The sequence below is a fragment of the Dryobates pubescens genome, chromosome 2 (genome assembly GCF_014839835.1).
Source record: "Dryobates pubescens isolate bDryPub1 chromosome 2, bDryPub1.pri, whole genome shotgun sequence".
NCBI lineage: Eukaryota > Metazoa > Chordata > Aves > Piciformes > Picidae > Dryobates > Dryobates pubescens.
Genome location: NC_071613.1, coordinates 22,506,035 through 22,526,266, shown reverse-complemented (window position 1 = coordinate 22,526,266; position 20,232 = coordinate 22,506,035). Strand labels below are relative to the sequence as shown.

The 20,232-nt window shown below is 46.7% G+C and overlaps 1 protein-coding gene across 2 annotated transcripts in view; it reads right to left on the bottom strand.

Annotated features, from left to right (window-relative positions):
• Positions 1–6,609: 6,609 nt before the first annotated feature.
• Positions 6,610–20,232, bottom strand: part of VWC2L (von Willebrand factor C domain containing 2 like) — a 55,394-nt gene continuing 41,771 nt past the window's right edge. For both annotated transcript variants that reach the window (XM_009900837.2, XM_054168220.1), the window contains exon 4: positions 6,610–7,747. In XM_009900837.2, coding sequence (XP_009899139.1) covers positions 7,599–7,747 — 149 coding nt within the window. In that variant the 3' untranslated portion in view covers positions 6,610–7,598. The remainder of the gene's footprint in view (positions 7,748–20,232) is intronic.

Sequence of the window (20,232 nt, the reverse complement as noted above, 5' to 3'; positions counted from 1 at the left end):
GGCTCCAGCTGGATGGAGACAAGTCCTGTATCTTCTCAGAAGCACTCAAGAGAAGCAGGCAGGGAAACCCCATCATCTCCATCCTCATGTGTTTTATAGTATCTCTAATTTTCCCACACTCTCCACTACCCCGGGGGAGACTTTTTCACCACTGGGGAAATTCTTAGGGCTATCTTTCCCTGCATGCCTTTTGCTCCTTTTCATGAGGCACCTGCACCTCTTTCTGTTTGTTGTTTTTCACCCTGCTGACAAAACCAGTAGGACTTCGGATGCTTTAAGTAAAACCATGAGGGCTCCAATATCCTGTGGGGCTTCACAGCCTGCTAACAAACACACTTCATTTCCCAGGCACATCTGCATTTGCTTTCTTTTCACGCTGGCAGGGTGAGGAGGGGCAACACCATGTTTAGGAATGCAATTAGCCCAAGTGTGCAGGCCTGCAGCAAGCCAAGAGGATAACCTTGAATCCAGAGAAAGTTAGGGGGAATTTAAAGCCATCTGCAGCTCCAATGGGTCCCCATGCACCCCTTCAGCTCGCAGTTTCTATTCATGCCGATAAAGTGCCAGAAGATATGCAATACAATGGGAAATTGCTTCTTTGGGTATTGTAGCATCTTGACTTAGAAGTGCTTTAACCTTGGCCTCATGCTTCCTGCGGGGCCTCTTGTATTTGCTGCAGAAGTACTGACACCAGCCAGGAACGTGTAGGATTTTTCATCTGAGTAAAATTAAAACTCGAAACCTTTACCATCCTCTCGGTGCCAGACATGCTCTACCTGCATTAACTTGAGCTTAATGGACTGCAAAACGAGCATTTCAGCACGTATGGGAGTGGATTATTTGTGGAAGAGAAGTTCTTCACGTATTTATCTCTTCCCTTCACCAAAGCTATTGTCCTTAAAAAAAAAAAAAAAAAAGGTTGAAAAAAAAGGAGAAAGAGAAAAGAAAGAAAAAAAAAAGAAAAATGGCAAATATTGCTAAATTAAAGGGATACATCTGGGCCCTAAGAAGCCAGGAAAGTGCTGGAGCAAGGAGGCAGAGGCTGCATCCATCAAGACAGCTGACTAATGAAAAGAGCAAAGGCCACCAGCCTCTATCTATTACACTGGAATGGTTTCTATTAACCAAATACTTGATGGCAGTGATGAAGATGATATAGACACTAAAGGCAACTCTTTTCAGCAGGCCAGCTGAATGCCTCACTCTGGCTCTATTGTAGCCTCTCCTCAAGGGAGGACCCAAGGCACCTAAAGCCAGAACATGCTCGCCCCAGCCACCCCAGCACCTTGCACACTGGCTGCAAGGTTGGTGGTAGGAGACTCTTGGCTTTGTAGCCAGCTCTGAGACATGGCCTCTGCTCTCTTCATCATGCATCATTTAAAGGGACAAGGTAAAGCCTGCAAACCCTTTTTTTACCTGCTTTCCTAGAACTTTGCCTTCCAGATTCATGAGTTTTCCATGACTCCCTAGGCTGGGATGTGACTGTCTCTCCAAACACCAAGCCAAGCCATCAGTGAAATACTGAAGGACTAATCCTGTGCAGGTAACAGGACAACCCCTATGGGTAACCAGGTGTGAGGGTGGCACAGCAGTTTCTCTTCAAGCTATTATGGGTTATCACTATAAAGAGAACAACAGCGTGAAACATTCTGTGTGCATGTGTTGTAATGGCCATTTCACCTTGACTGTGTCCTTCCCAGTGCCAGATGTCTTACACTCTAAATGAGCATCTTTAATAGTGGCATTAATTATTATTGACATCCTGCTCTCACTGTAACAAGTCTAAAAGCTCTTTCTCTCCTTCCTTTCCCCAGATTTCCATCACCTCTATCTGATGCAAACATCAGAAGTCAGACAGCAAAGGGTCTTTTTGGCTGACTAGCTGGGCCACCAAAGTGGAGAGGCCACAGAATTCTGCTGAGCTGGCAAGGTGAGCTGAAATGAATCTGCATTGCATGGAGGACATAGCTCTGAGCTACGGATGACCAAGTTTATGGTCATCCTACAACATCCTGTGCACTGAGGAGCTCCTTAAAGAGACTGTGGAGGATCTTCATCACCTTAGCATGTAAGCCAAAACAGTCATGTTCCCAGACCTCCCATGCTAACAGGGATGTACATGTCACCACATCATGTTGGACATTGTCCCATGTTGGGTGTGTTTGGATGCAAACTTCCCAGTGCAGCCCTGTTGCACTAGTGTGTTGCTGGCTCTCCTGGGAGCATGCAGGAAGAGTGTGGATGAGTGGGGGCATGACCTGGCACCTTCTGAGCACAGAGCTCTTCTAGATACTAAAGTTAATCATGGTAAAAAGACAGTTTCCCTTAAAAATACAGTATATCTGCAAATACAAATAAACAAACATGGCATATTAAATATATAAATACAGGAGCTTGCCTCCTTTCTGTGTGCTCTATTCCATGTGTTTTAAAATCTATGGCTTCCACACTGCAAAGGGAAGGTGGGGTTTTGATAAATTTTTAATTGGCTGCATTGACTTGCCATTGCATGTGGTTTTGCTGTCTAGAAGGCATTCATTTGCTGCACGCTCATGTGCCCTCTTTTCCTTTAGCCGCCAAAATGAAACACGTTACTGCTCAGCTGGAAGTTGAGGATTTGCTCTTTGCTGTTATATTTAGTAGAGCTGTGGCCAAACTGGGCATGCAGCAGCAGATCCAGCATCCCTGTTGGCTGGGAGAGCTGAGCCAGGGGAAGGTCACATCAGCTGGGACTCATTAGGTGCCACTGAAGCCATTCTGTGCTGCTGACTCATGAATGTTGGTGCATAGTTAGCATCCTGACACTTTGTAGAGCCATCTGAGTGGGAATGTAGGATGGAGAGTCCCAAAAGTCCAGATTTTTCCCAGTCTTAGACAGATTTTGACTGTGCCTGGCAGGGTCCTGGGGGTGAATTACATTGGCCTGCTGATGCTTTGCAGCTGCTCTGGAGCTGAGAGAGCTCTCCCCCAGGGTGTGCAGGAAATAACCCCACAGTCATAAAATACTCTTGGGTAAATAGCATAGTAATGAGGCTAGAGAAAAGGTGATGCTCTCAGGGTGGGTTTTCCCACTGCTGCTACACTGGAAGGGTTTAAAAAATGGCATCACGTAACAGTGAGACTTGGATGTAAAGCACCTCAGTAGGAAGGATTTGCTTTCTGGCTCTGGGTGTGTTTCTGCAAAATTCACTGTTGCTCGTGACAAAGGCTTTTCCTTTAGGTTATCCACTCTCTGACCCACTCTTTTGCTCCAGTTTGAGATCTCTTTGTCTCCTTTTTCTATCCAGGTCTCCCAGGCTGTATCATTCCTATCTCCCCTCACATTACTACTTTTATCTTCCATCTTTCCAATCCATCATCTCCCCTTTCCCCTACTTTCTGCCCTCCCAAGCCCCCTGCTCATCTCTCCAGCCCTCAGCATCTTTTCTCACCTTTGTCCACCTTCTCTTCTCCATCTCCCACAAATACCTCTTGTGTTTTCAAGGGTTTGTGCAGGGGGAAGGAAAGGACAGCAGCTGTGGAGGAGGTTGTGCTCCCCCCCTCAAATAACATATGTATCAGACACCTTTCCCTTTAGGTGGCAGCCTCTGGAAGCCCAAGACAAACCTTTCAACAAGATTAAAGAGATGGTATTAATTGCTATCGATCATGGGTCAACAAATTAAATTGCATCTGCAACTGCATCTCTGAAAGGTCTAAATGAGAAGAGTACTTAATGGGTCTGGCTGGCCCAGAGCTGTGATTAATTAAAGGGAGAAATGAACTAAAACATTAAAAAAAAATAAAGCAGAAGGGAAAGGGATTGAGATGAGCCTGAAACTCTGGGTAAAAAAAGAAAGAGCATAGGCAGAGGGTGCTCAATGGGATTTCAAATCTGGTTTCACCCTGTCTGGCCTGAGATGGCTGCTACAAAGCAGAGCTTGTGGCAATGCTTTTGGGGGCTATTGCTCCAGGTACCCCAGGTGCTGTGGAAACATTCCCCACCCATAACCACTGTCTCTCCCACAGAAATTGCCCATCCCTCCTATCTGCCATCCCAGACCTTGCCCTGCTGCTGCCTTGGTGGTCAGGGAGAGCTCTGGGGTCCCTCAGGGGGACCATGTACCTAATGCCACTGGATTTGGGCGAATCAGATTCCATCTGCAGTCTGAGCCAGCACTTCACAGAGCACCATTTAATTTGTCTCCTTTGACATTTCGAGTTCAGTTCACAGAATCACAGAATGATAGGGATTGGAAGGGACCTCTGGAGACCATCTAGTCTAGCGCTGACAAATGCCCCTCTTCTGCTGCAGCCAAACCTGGTGGCATGTGTGTTTTCACTCCCCCCAGGCTAAACAAGAGACTCAATTTCAGCTCCTTCCTGGAAACCTTAATTGTATTTTTCCCTCTAGGAGAATAGGAGAGAAGAGGGCCAGTACTTGAAGGGGACTTACAAAAAAGCTGGGGCGGGACTTGTTACAAGTACTTGTAGTGACAGGACATGGGAGAATGGCTTTAAGCTGGAAGAGGGGAGATTTCAACTGGATATTAGAAAGAATTTCTTTACAGTGAGGGTAGTGAGAATGCAACAGGTTTGCCCAGGGAAGTCATGGATGCCCCCTTCCTGTAACTGTTCAAGGCCAGGTTGAACAGGTCCTTGAGCATCCTGGTTTGCTGGAAGGTGTCCTTGGCCATGGCAGGGTGGTTGGAACTAGATGATCTTTTAAGGTCCCTTCCAACCCAAACTATTGTATGACTCTGTGATGGACTCTGGAAGGCTTCCCCCTCCTTTCACCCAAACACATGCTCCAGCTCACCATTCATGATCCTGCAGGCATCCCCCTGCCATCAGCTTTATTTTTTTTTTCCATTGGTTTTTCAGACTCAATGCCCTGAAAGGGTGAAGGGAAAAAACCCTGAGCATCCTCATGTTGCTTAGCAATCCTGCTTAGCACAGAGACTGTTTATCCCACTCTTCTTCCTGTGAGAACCGGGAGTAAATTACTCCTGGGTGGGAATAAGGGCACTACTGTGACTCCTTGGGAAATAGTGAAGTAGCACAGCATGGGATGGAGATGGTGCTTAATTAATAATGAAGAAAATAATAATATGTGGCACGTATAGTGCTCTACTTGTTCCAAGCACTGTACAAACATTAACTACAGTAATTAAGCTGTAATTAATTAGAGTAACTACTAATCAGTGTAAATAATGATGCATCTGGAGGTACCAAATGGAGTTTGTGAACTGAAAGCAAATTTTTGTGTTCAGGAAATGGCATCAAATATAAAATGGCACCACTAAAAGCTAAAACCAGATGGAGGATAAAGCAAGAGCCTGGGAGCTGTGTCAGTCCACAATAGCTCCGCAGAAGGGAATCCTAGTTCGGTATCTTCTGACCAAGCAAAGCTGATGTACTGCTGAGGATTTCCCTCCCCAACCCACCCCATCCATAGGGCCCTCAGGGCTATCTACATGTTCCAAGGCTGCTCTTCCCACCCCAGCTGCACTCAACAACACTGCACAGAGGTGGGGGCTGGAGCAAGGGATGAGGAACTGGGAGCTTGAGGGGATGACAATCAGTAGAGTAAAATACACCACAATTATGTAATTTTGGTGGGTTTTCCTGGTTCACACACTTTATATTTAACAAAATAATTTTTTAATAATATAGTCTTTTACACATCAAATATTGTTTCTAGACCCCCTCCCCATTTTTTTACAGATTTGTTTTTTTCTCACTAGTTTCAGGCACACTATTGTTTGAAGAGTTTGAAACTGGATAGGCATCGACAGGCAACAGCTTACAAAGAAATGTGGCGATGACTTCTGTAATGGCACCAGTTCAACCTGCAGGAAGGCAATGCCAGCCAAAGTACAGCAATCACTGCACTGAGCCCCCTGCCCTCCCCTAAACACAAAAACAGGGAACAAATAAAAATGTAAAGGTAACTGTGTGCATATACCGACACCAACCACGCCGGTCGGTCAGTGGAGGATGCTGTAAGGAGGATTTGCTGCCACTGCTGAGAGCAGCCACTGGACTGAAGCCTGAACAAAATGAGCATCATCACCCTCATGGCCATGACCAAACAGCAGCAAACCAAGTGTGGGTGGTGATGGGCAAGTTTCCTGTGCTCACCTGGGCAGGGCAGAGCAGGGAAAGTACATAGGTGTTTTTTCTCTCACAGTATCGCTTGGAAGCTGCAGCCTGAGAAAGCAAGAGATGCCAGAAAGCCCAAGAAGACCCTCAGCTGCTGGTGGGGACCACAGGGACTTCTCCCAGTGAATAGGCATGTAACCATTTTCTAGAGAGATGTTTCACCAAGAGCTGATTCCTGTGGACATGAACAGTCCATCTTTAGTGCCCCTGTGCACCCCGGCTTGCTTTATCCCCAGCAGTCTGGATGCTTCCTGGAATGGGAGAGAGCCAGGGTAGCTCCTTCACGCTGCAGCAAAGGGCCTTACCCGCCAGCTGAACCAGTTTAGTGCTGGCACAGTGATGGGACAAGTCTGGAAACCTCCCTAAGGCCAATGGGCAAAGCAAGAGGACTGGATATTTTGACTCACGGCAGCTGAGTTGTGTTGTTGCTGGAGTCAATGAAGCAATGCCCATGGCCCCAGCAAGAGCAGCCTCAGTACTGGCAATGCAGGGCTGGGGCAAGGCATCAGCACCTGCTCAGCCCAAGATCCACTGAAGCTGGGCACAGGAGAGACACTCCTCCCTCTGCTCCACTACCCATGGCCCAGCCAGGCATCACACAGACACAACCCAGGGAAGATGCTGCTTTCTTGGTGCCTTTCCAATGCTAACTTGCAAGCCTTGCCTGCCCATGCAGATGATGTTGGCTCATGCTCTGATCAAGGTCACGGTGACTGTGTAGGTGTCTTCAATTTTATTGTCCCCACTCAGTGGAGAAAGCATAACACAGATACAGCTTGTGTCTTGGCTGTCTAGTCATATACCTGTGCATCTACCTTGGTCCTTCCACAGGTTACATTCCACTTGGGTTTTTATTTTTCAACCCCTTCCTCTCCTTCTGATTTCTTCCTCCATCCCATCCTTACCAGCCTCTTCTTGATAGACATGATGAAAATGATTCATCACTTCATTCACAGCTGTGTTGCCTCAATGACCCCAGCTTAGTAAGAGGCTTAAAAAAAAAAAAAAATCACAGTAGCAAAAAACCCTTAAATAAATAAAAGTGAAAAACCCCACAGTCCACATTGTAGAAAGTGAGAGTGGTGAACCAGTCGGTGTCTTGGAGGCATCACCAGTCCAAGAACTTGCGTGGGTTGTTTTTCTCTTTTCCTCCCCAAACCTGACCACTGCATCCCTACCAAGCACTGATAATTACGAAAGCAGAGTAGATACTTAGATACTGGATATGTAGTGTGTGAAGTGAGAGGAGAGCAGGAGAGGGGGGAGAGGGAGGCTCTTCCCCGTGAGTAAAAACCTCTGCTTGTGTGAAACTCTCGCAGGTTTTGCTGGTGACCCTGTTGCAGCTGTCGGGAGGTCGGACAGGTGTGCAGCATGGAAGCCATTCCTTTGTCATTGTCGGCAGCAGCAGCAGCTGGCTGCTTGGCTGGGGGTGCCGCTGGCATGGGGCCTTGCCGCTACAGAGCCTGCTTGCCCTGGCACTCGCGCTTGGAGCACTGCGCTGGCTTCCACCAGTCCCCGTTGTGGCAGTGGCAGATGTTGCAGTCGTCCACCTTCACTTCGATGCCGGCGGGAATGATCGTGGTGCCTGCAAAGCAGTTTGGACCTGAAGAAACACAGGGAAGGAACAGAAATCAGCGCTGCTTTGTTTTCAAATGGGGGGTGCAGCAGCTCTGCTGTGAGCACCTGAGAGCAGGCAGAGTGCTCAGCCTCAGTCCCAGCCCCTTGCTGAGCTCTGGCCAGAACGTCGCTGCTGCCAAAATCAGCAGCAATGCTCCCAGCCTGCTCTCTGCCAAGCCTTTGTCCCACGCCAAACACTTCTCTCATTTTTTTTTTGGCTTCCCTCAAATACTAAAGGGGAAAAAAAAGGAAAAGTAAAGAAAAGAAAAAAGGCAGCCTTAAACTTTCCTTATCCTGTTTCTGTTCCCAGCCCCTGATACAAATGGCATCCAATGCCCCATCAATGAACCTGTCTTTTTCCATTCAGTTGCCCACCAGTTTAGCAGCTTTTGCTCCTAAAATTTGGCTGTGAGATGGACAAGACCATGAAGCCAAACATCAGGACAGAGACCAGCCTTCATTTCTCTAGCCCAATGAGCCTGCACTGAGTTGCAGGGACCAGAGCTGATTCACCCACCCCTGGGTGCCAGAAAGCCCCGTAACCCCAAGGACCCCTCACCACAGCTGGGGGCTATTAATCACAAATCATTTATAACATCAATTTAACAAAAAATAATTTACCTCTCAAGATTTCTGATAAAATATGTTGGTAGGTTTTTTTCTTTTATTTTATTATCTCAAGGGCCATTCATAGAATCAGAGAATGGCTTGGGTTGAATTCCTTTAATCTGCTCATTATTGGTACTGGTTTGGGCTTCTTTATTACACAATATCAAAGTGAACAGCAAGACAGCAAGAATCTTATCTTCTCACACAAGCCCCACAAAAACCTATTGCCCAGCTGTCCCTCTGCAAACTCTCCTCCTTTCTTGTTCTTGCTTCAGTTAGCATCAGGAATTAATGACAGAGCCAGCAACACATGGGAAAAAAAAAAAATCAAGGCAGTTGTATTTGTGGCATCAGGGAAGCACGAAGACATTTGAAAGTGTCCTGTGGTTTGAGTGCTGCTCCAAAATGCTACCCCTTGGCTGGCCACTGGTTTTAATCCATGCCTCTAGAGCATGAGGTGCATTTGAAAGATGAGTGTATACAGACACAAAATTACAGGCATGTTGTTAGTGATTAAAATAAGGCTGAAGACTGTCTGGGAGGGAAAATAGGGTCCTTGCATGGCTGGAAACAGGGTGAGCTGTAGCATGACCAGTGTTGGGGCTCATGTTTTATAGTCTCAGAGAACTATTAATTTCATCTCACTGATTTATTAGTTCTTTGACTTTATTAAGATGCTCCTCATGATCCTATCTTCAAGCTCAAAAGGTGACAAGTTTGACAGGGCTGGGCTTAAACAGATGCAGGCAGGATCCTGCTGAGCCAAACTGGTGCCTTAATGTTGTTTGTGTTTACGTGACCTTCCACCTTTATTAAAGGCCTCTTGAAATGCAGGTTATCTGTACAGCAACTTTTCACATCCATCTTAGGTCATAACAGAAGGGGCCAAGACATGTCTCTGATGGCTGCTCTATCAGACTTTGGGTAGACTGGGAGTACCCACAGGTGGGAGCTGGGAAGGTTTGCTGCATCACTGAGGAGGTCTGAGTGTCTCCATGAAAGACATGGCCAGCACATGAATCCACCAGGATGCCAAAAGAAGATGGCTTTTGTTCCATACGAAGAAATTCAACACCACTTGTTGAGCTAGAGTTCAGGCTACACTGGTCTGCTGGCAGTGCACTGGGCATGGGGATGTTTTAAGCCTGATTTGAGGTGAGTTTTGGGCTGGACAAACCCCTAACCTTCATCATTATGTAGCGCAAAGCACTTCAAAGCTGAAGTTACCAGCCAAGACATGCAGCAATACAGAAAAGCCAAACTCTCTGTATGCACATGTACCTGTTTTGGTTTTTTCACATTTACATGGTTGAAAAAGTCATGATCCATTCAGGTCACGAGCTGAAGATTTCTGACGTTAGTGTCTCTCCAGAAGGCACAATCCTGATTGGAAAGGCTGTGATCCCAACTGCAGGATTCCCATGGCAAGCCTCTGGAGTTGTCACTTCTCAGGGCTTTTGGATCTCTGTGTTGGCTGTGCCACTGCCTGTGATATCCACCACAGATTTTAGCTCTCTGCTTCATCAAGTTGTGAACACAACACCCAGCAAGGGCTTCACCATCAGGTTGGCTCATTTGCTGCTGTTAAATGCCCAGGGTTCAAATGCAATGAAAATGCCAATAATTGTATCTAGCTGCAAATGAAAATGAAGTAAGTGCCTATCCTTCAATAGGATGCAATCAGAAGATTACCTGCTGATGCTGGGGATGCCCAGCATGGGAAGCTTCCCCACAACAGCCTGCTCCATGCTCCTAGTGCAAACCCCCCCTTTTTATTAAAATGTAAGCCTTCTCTGGAAATCAGGGTGGTAAGGAAAGGGGAAGATTGTTTCCTTTCTTGTTGCCCTGTGGCTGCCTGTTAATCATCTCCTTTGGGCAGTCATTACTGCCCGGACATCCACACACCTCTCAGGACGCAGTCTTCTCTGGATGCTGGATGATGGCAGATGTAGAGCACTGCTGGCCCATTCAGTGTGGCTAAAAACACATGGGAGGCTGGTGGCCATGGGAGCTGGCATGTTTTCTCATTTACAGGTGGGAAAGTTTAGGCCCCCTTCATAGGGTTTGGCTGCAGGGACAGAGCATGACATGGGCCATTGTCAGCCAAGGACAAACAAGTAGGAACTGGCTGATGGGGTATTGCGAACTAGGGAAAAGATCATTTTCATTTGCATCCAGCTTACCTGTCCATCCCATGGCTGCTGCATCACAAACACAGCTGCCTTCCCTCCTCCTCCCAGCAGCCCCAGGTCCCTTCTCCCTCTTAAGCTTCCTCATTTGCAAAAAAAAAATTAAATAAAAAATAATCATTAAACAGCTCCCATTAATGTCCTGCTCTGAGAGTTGAAAGGCAGAAAGCAGACACCATGACAAAGAGATGTACCAAAAGCATCACTCAAGTGTTTGAGATCCCCAGCAGAGAGGGGATCACTCATTTTGGGTACAACACCACAGCAGCAATGTCCCTGGCCCAGCCAAGAACAGGGCACCTTGCATAACAGCAATTAAAGACAAATACTCTGCCCCTCTGCTGTCTGGCATCTATTGAGCCAGGAAGGACCTGGCAAGTGCCTCTGTGACTAACGGAAAATCCTTGGGATGCTGCCATCCCCCCACAAAGAAGGTGAAGGGAAGAGACAAAACTAAGATTATTTTGCATAAATTGTAGGGTCCAAAGGCTAAGAAGAACATTAGGGGGTGGCCAAAAAAGCCCTCAGTGAAGCAGCATTGTGTTCCTGAGCTGGCCAGCTAAACATCACCTGAGCACACCCACAGAAGGCGCTGTATCCAGAGACTGAACTGAGGGGAACATTACAGGACGTAACTTTGTTTCCCTTTTTCTTGGCTGTTAGCAAAATGGATGAAAACCTCACACTGGGCACTGCTGACACCTGCCCTCCTATGAGATGTTTTGCTGCCATTTTGGGACATTCTTCAGACCTTAGTACTTTTCATGAGGCCAACACTACCCCAGCTCTGGAACTTTTGTTCCCCCAGCACTCTCTCGAAACAGCCACCTCTGCACTGCCACAGGAACAGGGCTTTGTTTGCAAACTGCAGCAAGCTGGATGGAGCATTTCTGCAGCCTCTCTCCCTGCCTGCTATCCTCACCCCTTAAAAACATGGATTCTAATGGATGGCAAAATTTCCATACTTCATTTATGATAATTCAACTTAAATTCCCATTCTCTGAAATCCACTTTTTTTTTTTTAATCCCAATTGCTTCCAGTCAGCTCCGTTCCCCCCCCCCCCCCCCCCCCCCCCCCTCCCCATGTATACTTCTTCATATTGGAAAAGTGTGTCCTGGTTGTCCCAAATGGGAGGCAGTGAGCACTGCACCTGTGGCTTAACCAGGAGAAAGATGCACTCGGAGATGGGCACTGTGATGCTGAAAATAGGCCCCAGACAAGTGGCATTTTCTCTGGAATGGCACAAGTCACCAGGGAGTGTTCCAGCAACCTCAGGTTTCTACAGAGCTGACAGCTAGTGCATCGCTGGAGACAACATCCAGCACCTGAGGAAGCTACGTGACTTTGTGCTGTGATGTGGAGGAGCTGCAGCCCAGGAGGCTACAGCCAGGTCACACAGCAAGAAACAAAGTCTTTTTTTTTCAGCAGAGCTAATCAGACTCTTTCGAGTTCTCTATTTTTTTTCCCCTCCCTTAGATCAGCATCCCAGCATTTCAAAAGCTGAGTGCCTCAACCCCATGCTGCTGGAGACTGTCTCAAGCTTTTTCCCACTGTGGCTACGGCAGGAGCAGTTCGAGACCAGGGTCTGCCAAACTCGTGAAAGAAATTGTGAAGAATGAGACAGAACAACACAGGGTTTTAAAATCATTGTTCAGAGGAAGATGCTGGCCAGAAACATTTGAAGACCTGTCAAGCACACCAAGAAAGTTACCTACGATAATTGGAGTATGAACAAGAAGCTTCTTTGGGCAAGGGTTGCTGTCCTGCTCTTTGCAAAAGCATCTTAAACCACAACTATGATGAAAACAGGACAGCAGCCATCCTCATTTCCTGCTCAGGAAGACTGATGGGAGAAGTCTGCTACTCCCACAGACAATATAATGGTGAGATTTGCTTTGTTTAACATAGTTAATACTCATAAAAGACTACAGCACTCCAGGCTGTTTGGTAGAACAACTGTGCAGATTTTTATGGAGATACATGAGGGAAATTCAGATGCTGTTTTGATGGGAGAGTTTTAGAAAAATCATACATGGCTGTTGTCTGGAAAGAGTGACAGCAAATTTTGCAACTGTATGCTCAAGACCAGATACCTGGTCTGCACAGAGGAACTGCAGGCTTGCTATGGAGGCAATGCATCTAATCCCATGCACGGGCATTCGGCGCATGCCTTCTACACCACGCAATGCTACCCAGGGGTGTGAGGTTCCATCCTCTTGGAATTTAGTGGCATGGAAGTGCTTTAAAGAAACTTGAAAGCCCTCCAGTCTGATTCTCCCCGTCACAGTGGAAAAACTCACAGCCCAAGCACAAGAGGAGCAACCATTCCAGTTCAAGAGCAAGCCACATCTTCTGCGTGGTCCCCACCACATCTCTATGGAGATGGGAAGGAAAGCACTAATTCAAGAGCACCCCACACAGATGCCAAGTTACAGCTGGAAACAACAGGAATGCGTTGTCTCATACCCTCTAACACCATGAGCACACAGTCAGGCTGATGCTTTGTAGTTGCTCAGTGCCAAACACCGGCCCAGCTCCTTGGGCTTGTGGGCTGCAGGCTGCCCCTAGTTGCTTCCTGGGTGACTTTTACTGAACTCAGTGGCTTTGCCTGTGGCTTACAGCAGCTCTCAATTTAGCTTCAAGTGTGCAAAGAAGCAATAAAAGGAAATCAAATGTTAAGCACCGCAGCAAGCAAAAATCACTTCAGGCCAACTGTGATATTCAGATTTGCCCTGAATGGCGTCTTGCACCAGATGAAGCTCACTGCCTTCACTGGAACTTCTCATGGTACAACATCAGATTCAGCAAGGAACAGTATTTTCCTCTTGGTTAAATATCTTCTAACAATAACTCTGTGTCTCCTGTTACTCCTTTAAGAGCCTCTCCATCCCTTTAGGAAACACTAAGGCTGACTCCAAGAGAATTTAGCTAATTCAATCAATGGATAACATCAGGGAGAGAGGTGTTCATGGCTATGCTTATCTACCTCGCACCAGTAGTTTAGATAGCCACTAAACAGCAACTCAATTTAGCCAGTCATCCCTCAGGGTCCTGTGTGATGTGCCCCACAATTAAAGTTGCAAGGGATAAGAAGAAATTGGTGGTGTTTTCCAACAGGATTTAGGAATGGATACAGCCTGGAAACATCCCCATGGACAATTCATTCAGCTGAATGAGTCCTCACGACTTGGCTTTCAGAGCTTGACCACAAACGCAATAGAGGGTGGGAGTTTACTGCTGCCGATCTGCATTGAACTGGGGAAGCCATTTCTAGTGAACATGGCCAAGTGTCTTCTCAGTGGAAAGGCAGAGTTTTCCTTGCATATATCCACAAAATATGCATATCATACTATTCACCATGACCAGCCCATGCCATAAGCCATGTGGTCTCCAGTGCCGGTGTCCAGCAACCCTAAGCACCCAGCCCCTCACAAAGCGATGCCCAGGTGAGGACTGCACCCCAAAACCTGCACAAGGATGCTCATGGACAGCTCCCCAGCAAAGAGTGAGAAAAACCACAGCAGAAATACGTGATCCTCAGGGTCTGGTGCAGAGGGAAGAAATCACCAGCTGAGCACACCTTGGGACTTTTTCTACATCTAGGCTGAGCTCTGTGCTCATTGGGGAAGAAAAATTCATCTTCTTTTTAATGACAGCCCCCATTTCTGGAGGTGAACGCAGCTCCTCTCTGCTGATCCTGCAGGATCTTTTCAAATGCTCATTTAGCTCTGTCAACACTATTTATGTGATCACTTCAGATTGCAAGAAAAGAGCTCAATTTGTGGCTTTAATTAAGGAGTCAGGGAGGAATGAAGTCTTGTTTTCACTGCCTGGTATTGAGTCTGCCTGCCCCCCTTCTCCCCAGAGGGAGGAGAAGGCAGCAGGTGAACCCAGAGGTGAGACAAAGCAGTCAGCTGTCAATGCTGAGCTTTGCCTTACTGAATATTAGATTTGGTGATGCTCTGCAAGGGAGGCTGAAAGCCCCACCAGAATATTACAACCCTGGAGCACTTTTGTGCCAGAAAGAGGCTGAAAGGTGAAGGTCTCAGCTCAAAGAATTGTTGAAGCCTAAGTATGCATCAGAAGCAGGGGTGATGTGACCATGGCCTATGGTGAGTTCATGCCTTGATAATGCCCAGGTCTGATCCCAGGTCATCACTAGTTACCACTTGACTCAGGGGTGTGGGGACTACACTTGCACCTCTGCCTCCTCACTGCTCCTGGAGGTGATGTCCATATCCCTCAAGCTATGGAGGACACAGGTCTTTGCAGATTAGAGGACATCTAATCATAATTCCACATGTTCCCAATACATGCACCAGGTGAAAATATCCACCCAGGACTCCCATACAGTACCTGCCCACCCAACCCTCACAAAGGCTTCTTAAGTGCTGGAAATGGAATGGTTTCAGGTCAGTGCCCCCACCAGATCACCAGCGAGACTTCAAAAGCCCCCTTCCAGCCCTTATGCTCTCTAACAGCAGACAAGCTCTCCCAAGCTGTCTGCATCAAATATGGAGGCTGCATCAACACCACAGCCAACACCCACTGTGGGCAGAATAAAATTTGGATGCTTCTCTGTCTCTGGAGGGACTAGGCATGGAGTCTACCAAACGGGGCCAGCCTTGGCACTGTAAAGTAAAATTCCCCGCACCGGGCAGGCAGGGGCTGCTGGAGGTGGCAGTCCTCACCGCTGTAAGCAAAACACTTTGCAGAGCCATCTGCCACCCCAAATGCTGATTGACTGCACAACTCAGCTTGGAAGTGCTGCACACTGGAGCACAGCAATGTTTTCAGCACGAGCAGGTGAAAGTTGGTCACCGGCACAAGGAAGCCATCGTCTGCTAACAGCCGCCCCCGGCATCACCACAGGCCTGTTGGATGGCAATCACATCCTGCAGGGAGGAGAAAGCCCTACCCAGCACAGCAGCTGCCAAGAACGTGGCATGCCCATCTGGCAGGACGAGGGGGCTCTGTCTCATGGTGGGGCAGGTGGCAAATTCAGGAAGGCAAAAGCAGTGCTGTTTTTTTGGTGACAGGCTCACAAGTCAGTGGATGCTAAAATGAAATCACTGTTGGATTTGTCCCATCCTCCCCCATGAGCTGAGGAATGAAAACCAAGACAGACATGGGAAGCTTTGCTGACAATATATGAGCAATCACAGGGATAGCAGTGGCCCCAGCAGCCCCCCTTCTGCCATTCAAAAGCTCAGGAATTGCCCTGTACTTCCTTTCCCCCTCCTTTTCTTTCCTATTGGTATTTTAAAATCCTCAAAGAAAACCCTTGCATGGACCTGTACCGTGTGTGTGTGTGTGTATACGTGAATGGAATGGAATGGAATGGAATGGAATGGAATGGAATGGAATGGAATGGAAGAGAAGAGAAGAGAAGAGAAGAGAAGAGAAGAGAAGAGAAGAGAAGAGAAGAGAAGAGAAGAGAAGAGAAGAGAAGAGAAGAGAAGAGAAGAGAAGAGAAGAGACCAGACCAGACCAGACCAGACCAGACCAGGTTGGACAAGACCTTTGAGATCATTGAGTCCAACCTATCATCCAACACTATCTAATCTGGCACAAAGTGGCCCATCCAGTCTCTTCCTAAACACCTCCAGTGATGGTGACTCCACCACCTCCCTGGGTAGCCCATGCCAATGGCCAATCACTCTTTCTATGAAGAACTTCTTCCTAACATCCAGCCTAAACCTCCCCTGGTGCAGCTTGAGACTGTGTCCTCTTGTTCTGGTGCTGGTTGCCTGGGAGAAGAGACCAACCCCCACCTGGCTACAACCTCCCTTCAGATAGTTGTAGACAGCAATAAGGTCTGCACTGAGCCTCCTCTTCTCCAGGCTAAGCAACCCCAGCTCCCTCAGCCTCCCCTCATAAGGCTGTGTCACCATCTTTGGAGGTATTCAAAAAACATGTAAGCATAGCACTTTGGAACATGATTCAGTGGTCATTGTGGTGTTGGGCTGGTGGCTGGACTCAGTGTTCTTGAAGACCTTTTCCAGCCAAAACAATTCTATGGGTCTATCAACCTATGCTAGATGTTAGCAAAGCCAAGGAAGTTTGAAAGACACAATTCCCACAGACTTTTTTTCCATTGCTCTTCATTTGCTTTGAGCCAGTGTTTCCATGGAAGGACAGGAGATTTGTGCTCAGCCTGCTCCTGCCTTCCATCCCCAGTGCTGACAGTGGAAAGAGCTCCCAGCAAGGTGGGTACGTCATGCCTGTCCCCTCTGCTGCAAGGAGCCAAACCAGGCATACACCCAATGATGGACCAAGAGATGTCACCTCCTGTCTGGGATGTTTCCACTTTTAGGCAGAGCATCACATGGTGATGGCTCTTAGCTGTGGTAACAAGTGTCACCTCTTTGAGGTGACCCCAAGGTGGAAGGTTCACTTTTCTTTTGCCACCTTGTCCAGTCACCCATGGAGAGAAGGCACCTCCCATGCCCCTAGTTTCACTCTGTTGTCTAAAATGTTGCAAAATAAGAGTCTTCTGTTGTTGGTTGGGTTTTTTTCGGTTGGGTTCCCCACACCCTTCCCATTTATAGACAAACCCTACTGGCTCTGGCTAAAAGTTCCCTGTAGTCAATTGGTTGTATCTCCTAGCCAACTATGAACTTTCAACCTTGCACACCATTGCCCCTAAGAATTAATTTCCTCCAATGCTGTTCTGCAACTCTTTTCCATCATTCTTTTCCATCGTATTTTGCTCCTCACAAGATGATGCTAACAGCCTCTCAAGCACTTCTAGAGATATTTCCAGCTATAATTCACATTGCTGGGTGCCTGAAGATGCCTGAAACTTATTTAATCTCTGCATGAAAAAAAAAATCTATATCTATATCCATAGATATATATCTATATATGTATCTGTAGTATCCTTCTCCAACCTAAACCCAAGCAAGCCTTATATCATTAAAAGGAGAGCATTAAAAACATGAGACCAAGCTGAAAAGCTAAACTCAAGGCCACAGGGACCTTTCCACTGACTTCTACCACTGATGAAGCCAACAGAATAAATCATAGGACCACTGAATCATTTTGGTTAGAAAAGACCTTTAAGATCTTCAACTTTAATTGTTAAGCCAGTACTGCCAAGTCACCACTAAACCCTGTCTCCTCAGCATCACATCTACAGGTACTTTTCAATCCCTCCAGGGACGATGACACCACCACTTCTCTAGGCAGCCTGTTCCAGGGCTTGACAACCCTTTTCAGGAAGAAATTTTTCCTAATATCCAATCTAAACTTCCCCTGCTGCAACCTGACCCAGTTTCTTGTCCTATTGCTTGTACTTGGGAGAAGAGCCCGACCTCCATCAGGCTCCAAACTCCTTTCAAGTAGTTGTAGAGAGCAAAAAGGTCTCCCCTTAGCACTCTTTTCTCCAGACTAAATCCCCAGTTCAATTAGCCATTCCTTATAACACTTGTGCTCTAGACCCTTCATCAGCTTTGCTGCCCTCCTCTGGACACGCTCCAGTACATCAATACCTTTCCCGCACTGAGGGGCCCAAACCTGAACGTAGTGTTAGAGGCGTGGCCTCACCAGTGCTGAGTACAGGGGCATAAAGCACAGCTCCTCTCATCCATCCCATTGGGACAGGGATCTCCTGGTGGCCCCACATCACCTTCTGGCTCTCCCCATGAGGAGATGTCCACATCATCCAGGCTTTTCTCAGACAACCCCAAGTATCTGTTGCCTTGATGTTTAATTAATGCAGGGGACCCAATCGAGTTCCCTAAATTATAACCCAATGATACAGACAGATTTAATCCTCACAACTTTGCACTGCGGTTAGAAAATTACTGATTGCTCATTATCTGTCTTAATCAGGAGCAGCAAACAAATGAGGGACAAGGAGACATCCAGAAGGGAATGCACCACATTACTCCTCCTTATTGATAGCACGGTTACTTAATTTGATGTGGAGACATAACTTCAGGCATCACTAAATACTGAAGCAAGAACATTTTGGTGCAAGGAAGATCTATGGGTGCAATTTAAAAGCAGTCTGTTTAGGAGCGGTGACGTCTGCCCGCACTGATACAGATCTGGGCTGTGTGGACAGACTTGAGATTATCATTCAGCAATTTAAATAAAGACAGCAGCCCCCCTGACAGTTAAAAAGCACCAGCCAAAAATTGCAGGCCCTACTTCTCTCTTCACGTGCTGTGCTTGTGGGATAAACACGATGATGGAGGACCAAGCCCAGGAATGATGGTCACCTCCCTAATGTCCCCATCCCCAGGGTGATGCCATTATTTGCTTTCTGACACACAGCACTGCCTGCACCAGTGTAGTCACAAAGCTCTAGATGAGGCATTCAGCAAGGCTTGCTGCAGAGAAAGCAGTTGATGGGGATGATGGAGACAAAGCCATGTTCATTACAGGCAGAAAGCAAATCAGCCATGAGTGGTGCCAATGACTGTCAGACAACACTGCTGATGGCAGGTACAAGGGGATGCCAAACTGGTCAGTTCCCAGGGTTACAGCCCAGAAGGAGCAGAACTTTTCCTGCAGTAGAAATATTGTGGGTTGAGATGCAATAATAAACCATGAGGACTCTTAACCCTGAGAATGAATCTTTTAAAAACAGTTTAATCAATCCAAGACCAGTGCAGATAATCTAATGAAACTGATCTGGGCATAGGAAAGGCTCTAGAGTGAGTGATGTGTTTCCTGCTGCTTCAGAAAGGTATTGGCTTCACTGCATGGGCATTTCCCTTATGCCTGTCCATTCAGCCTCTCTGCTTCTGATCCCGAGTGCATCAAAATCAAAGCTGGGAGCACTTCTGAGTGCACTCTGCTCTCCCTACAATACGTCCACCCCAACTTTCCTTATTTTACTGGGTGTATTTTTCACCCATTTTTACTGGGTGGGTTTCTATTCCAGTGGTAGGTTATTAGAATTAGAATCAGAATTAGAATTAGAATAAACCAGGTTGGAAGAGACCTTCGAGATCATCACATCCAACCTATCATCCAACACTATCTAATCAAATAAACCATGGCACCAAGGACTCCATCAAGTCTCCTCCTAAACACCTCCAGTGATGGTGACTCTACCACCTCCCCAGGCAGTCACTTCCAACCTGGTTAATTCTATTCTATTCTATTCTATTCTATTCTATTCTATTCTATTCTATTCTATTCTATTCTATTCTGTAAGATACACTCTCAGACAGAAGAGCAAACTGCAGGGCTAGAGAGTTCAGCTTACTATAAGATTTCCTCCTCTCTTTTAATATAAAATGCAGGTTTTCATTTTCAAAGTCACTGATAGCATTTGCCACAAAATTCCTCTTCATTTGAAGAGGATCTGTGTGTGCAAATACCTTAATCAGCATGGAAAAGTTTAGCTTGTTGTAAAAAAAAACCCCAAAACACAGAGGCAAGGTGCTCAGCACTGCACAGGCAGATAGTGTGCATAGAAACCAGCTTTTTTCAAATCAGATTTTTACATTCAGTGTTGAAGAAGGAGAACAGTCACCCCTCAAAGACAGCAATCACCATCTATTAAGTGAGAAATGCATGTTTCATCACTTACCTGACCAAATGGAAAGGATTAGCTCTCAAAAAAAAAAATCTCTTTGCAGACAACGCAAAGCTTTGAGAGAATCCCACAGATTCTTTAAATTTTACTTGCAGGCAACAAAAGCTACTCCTGGG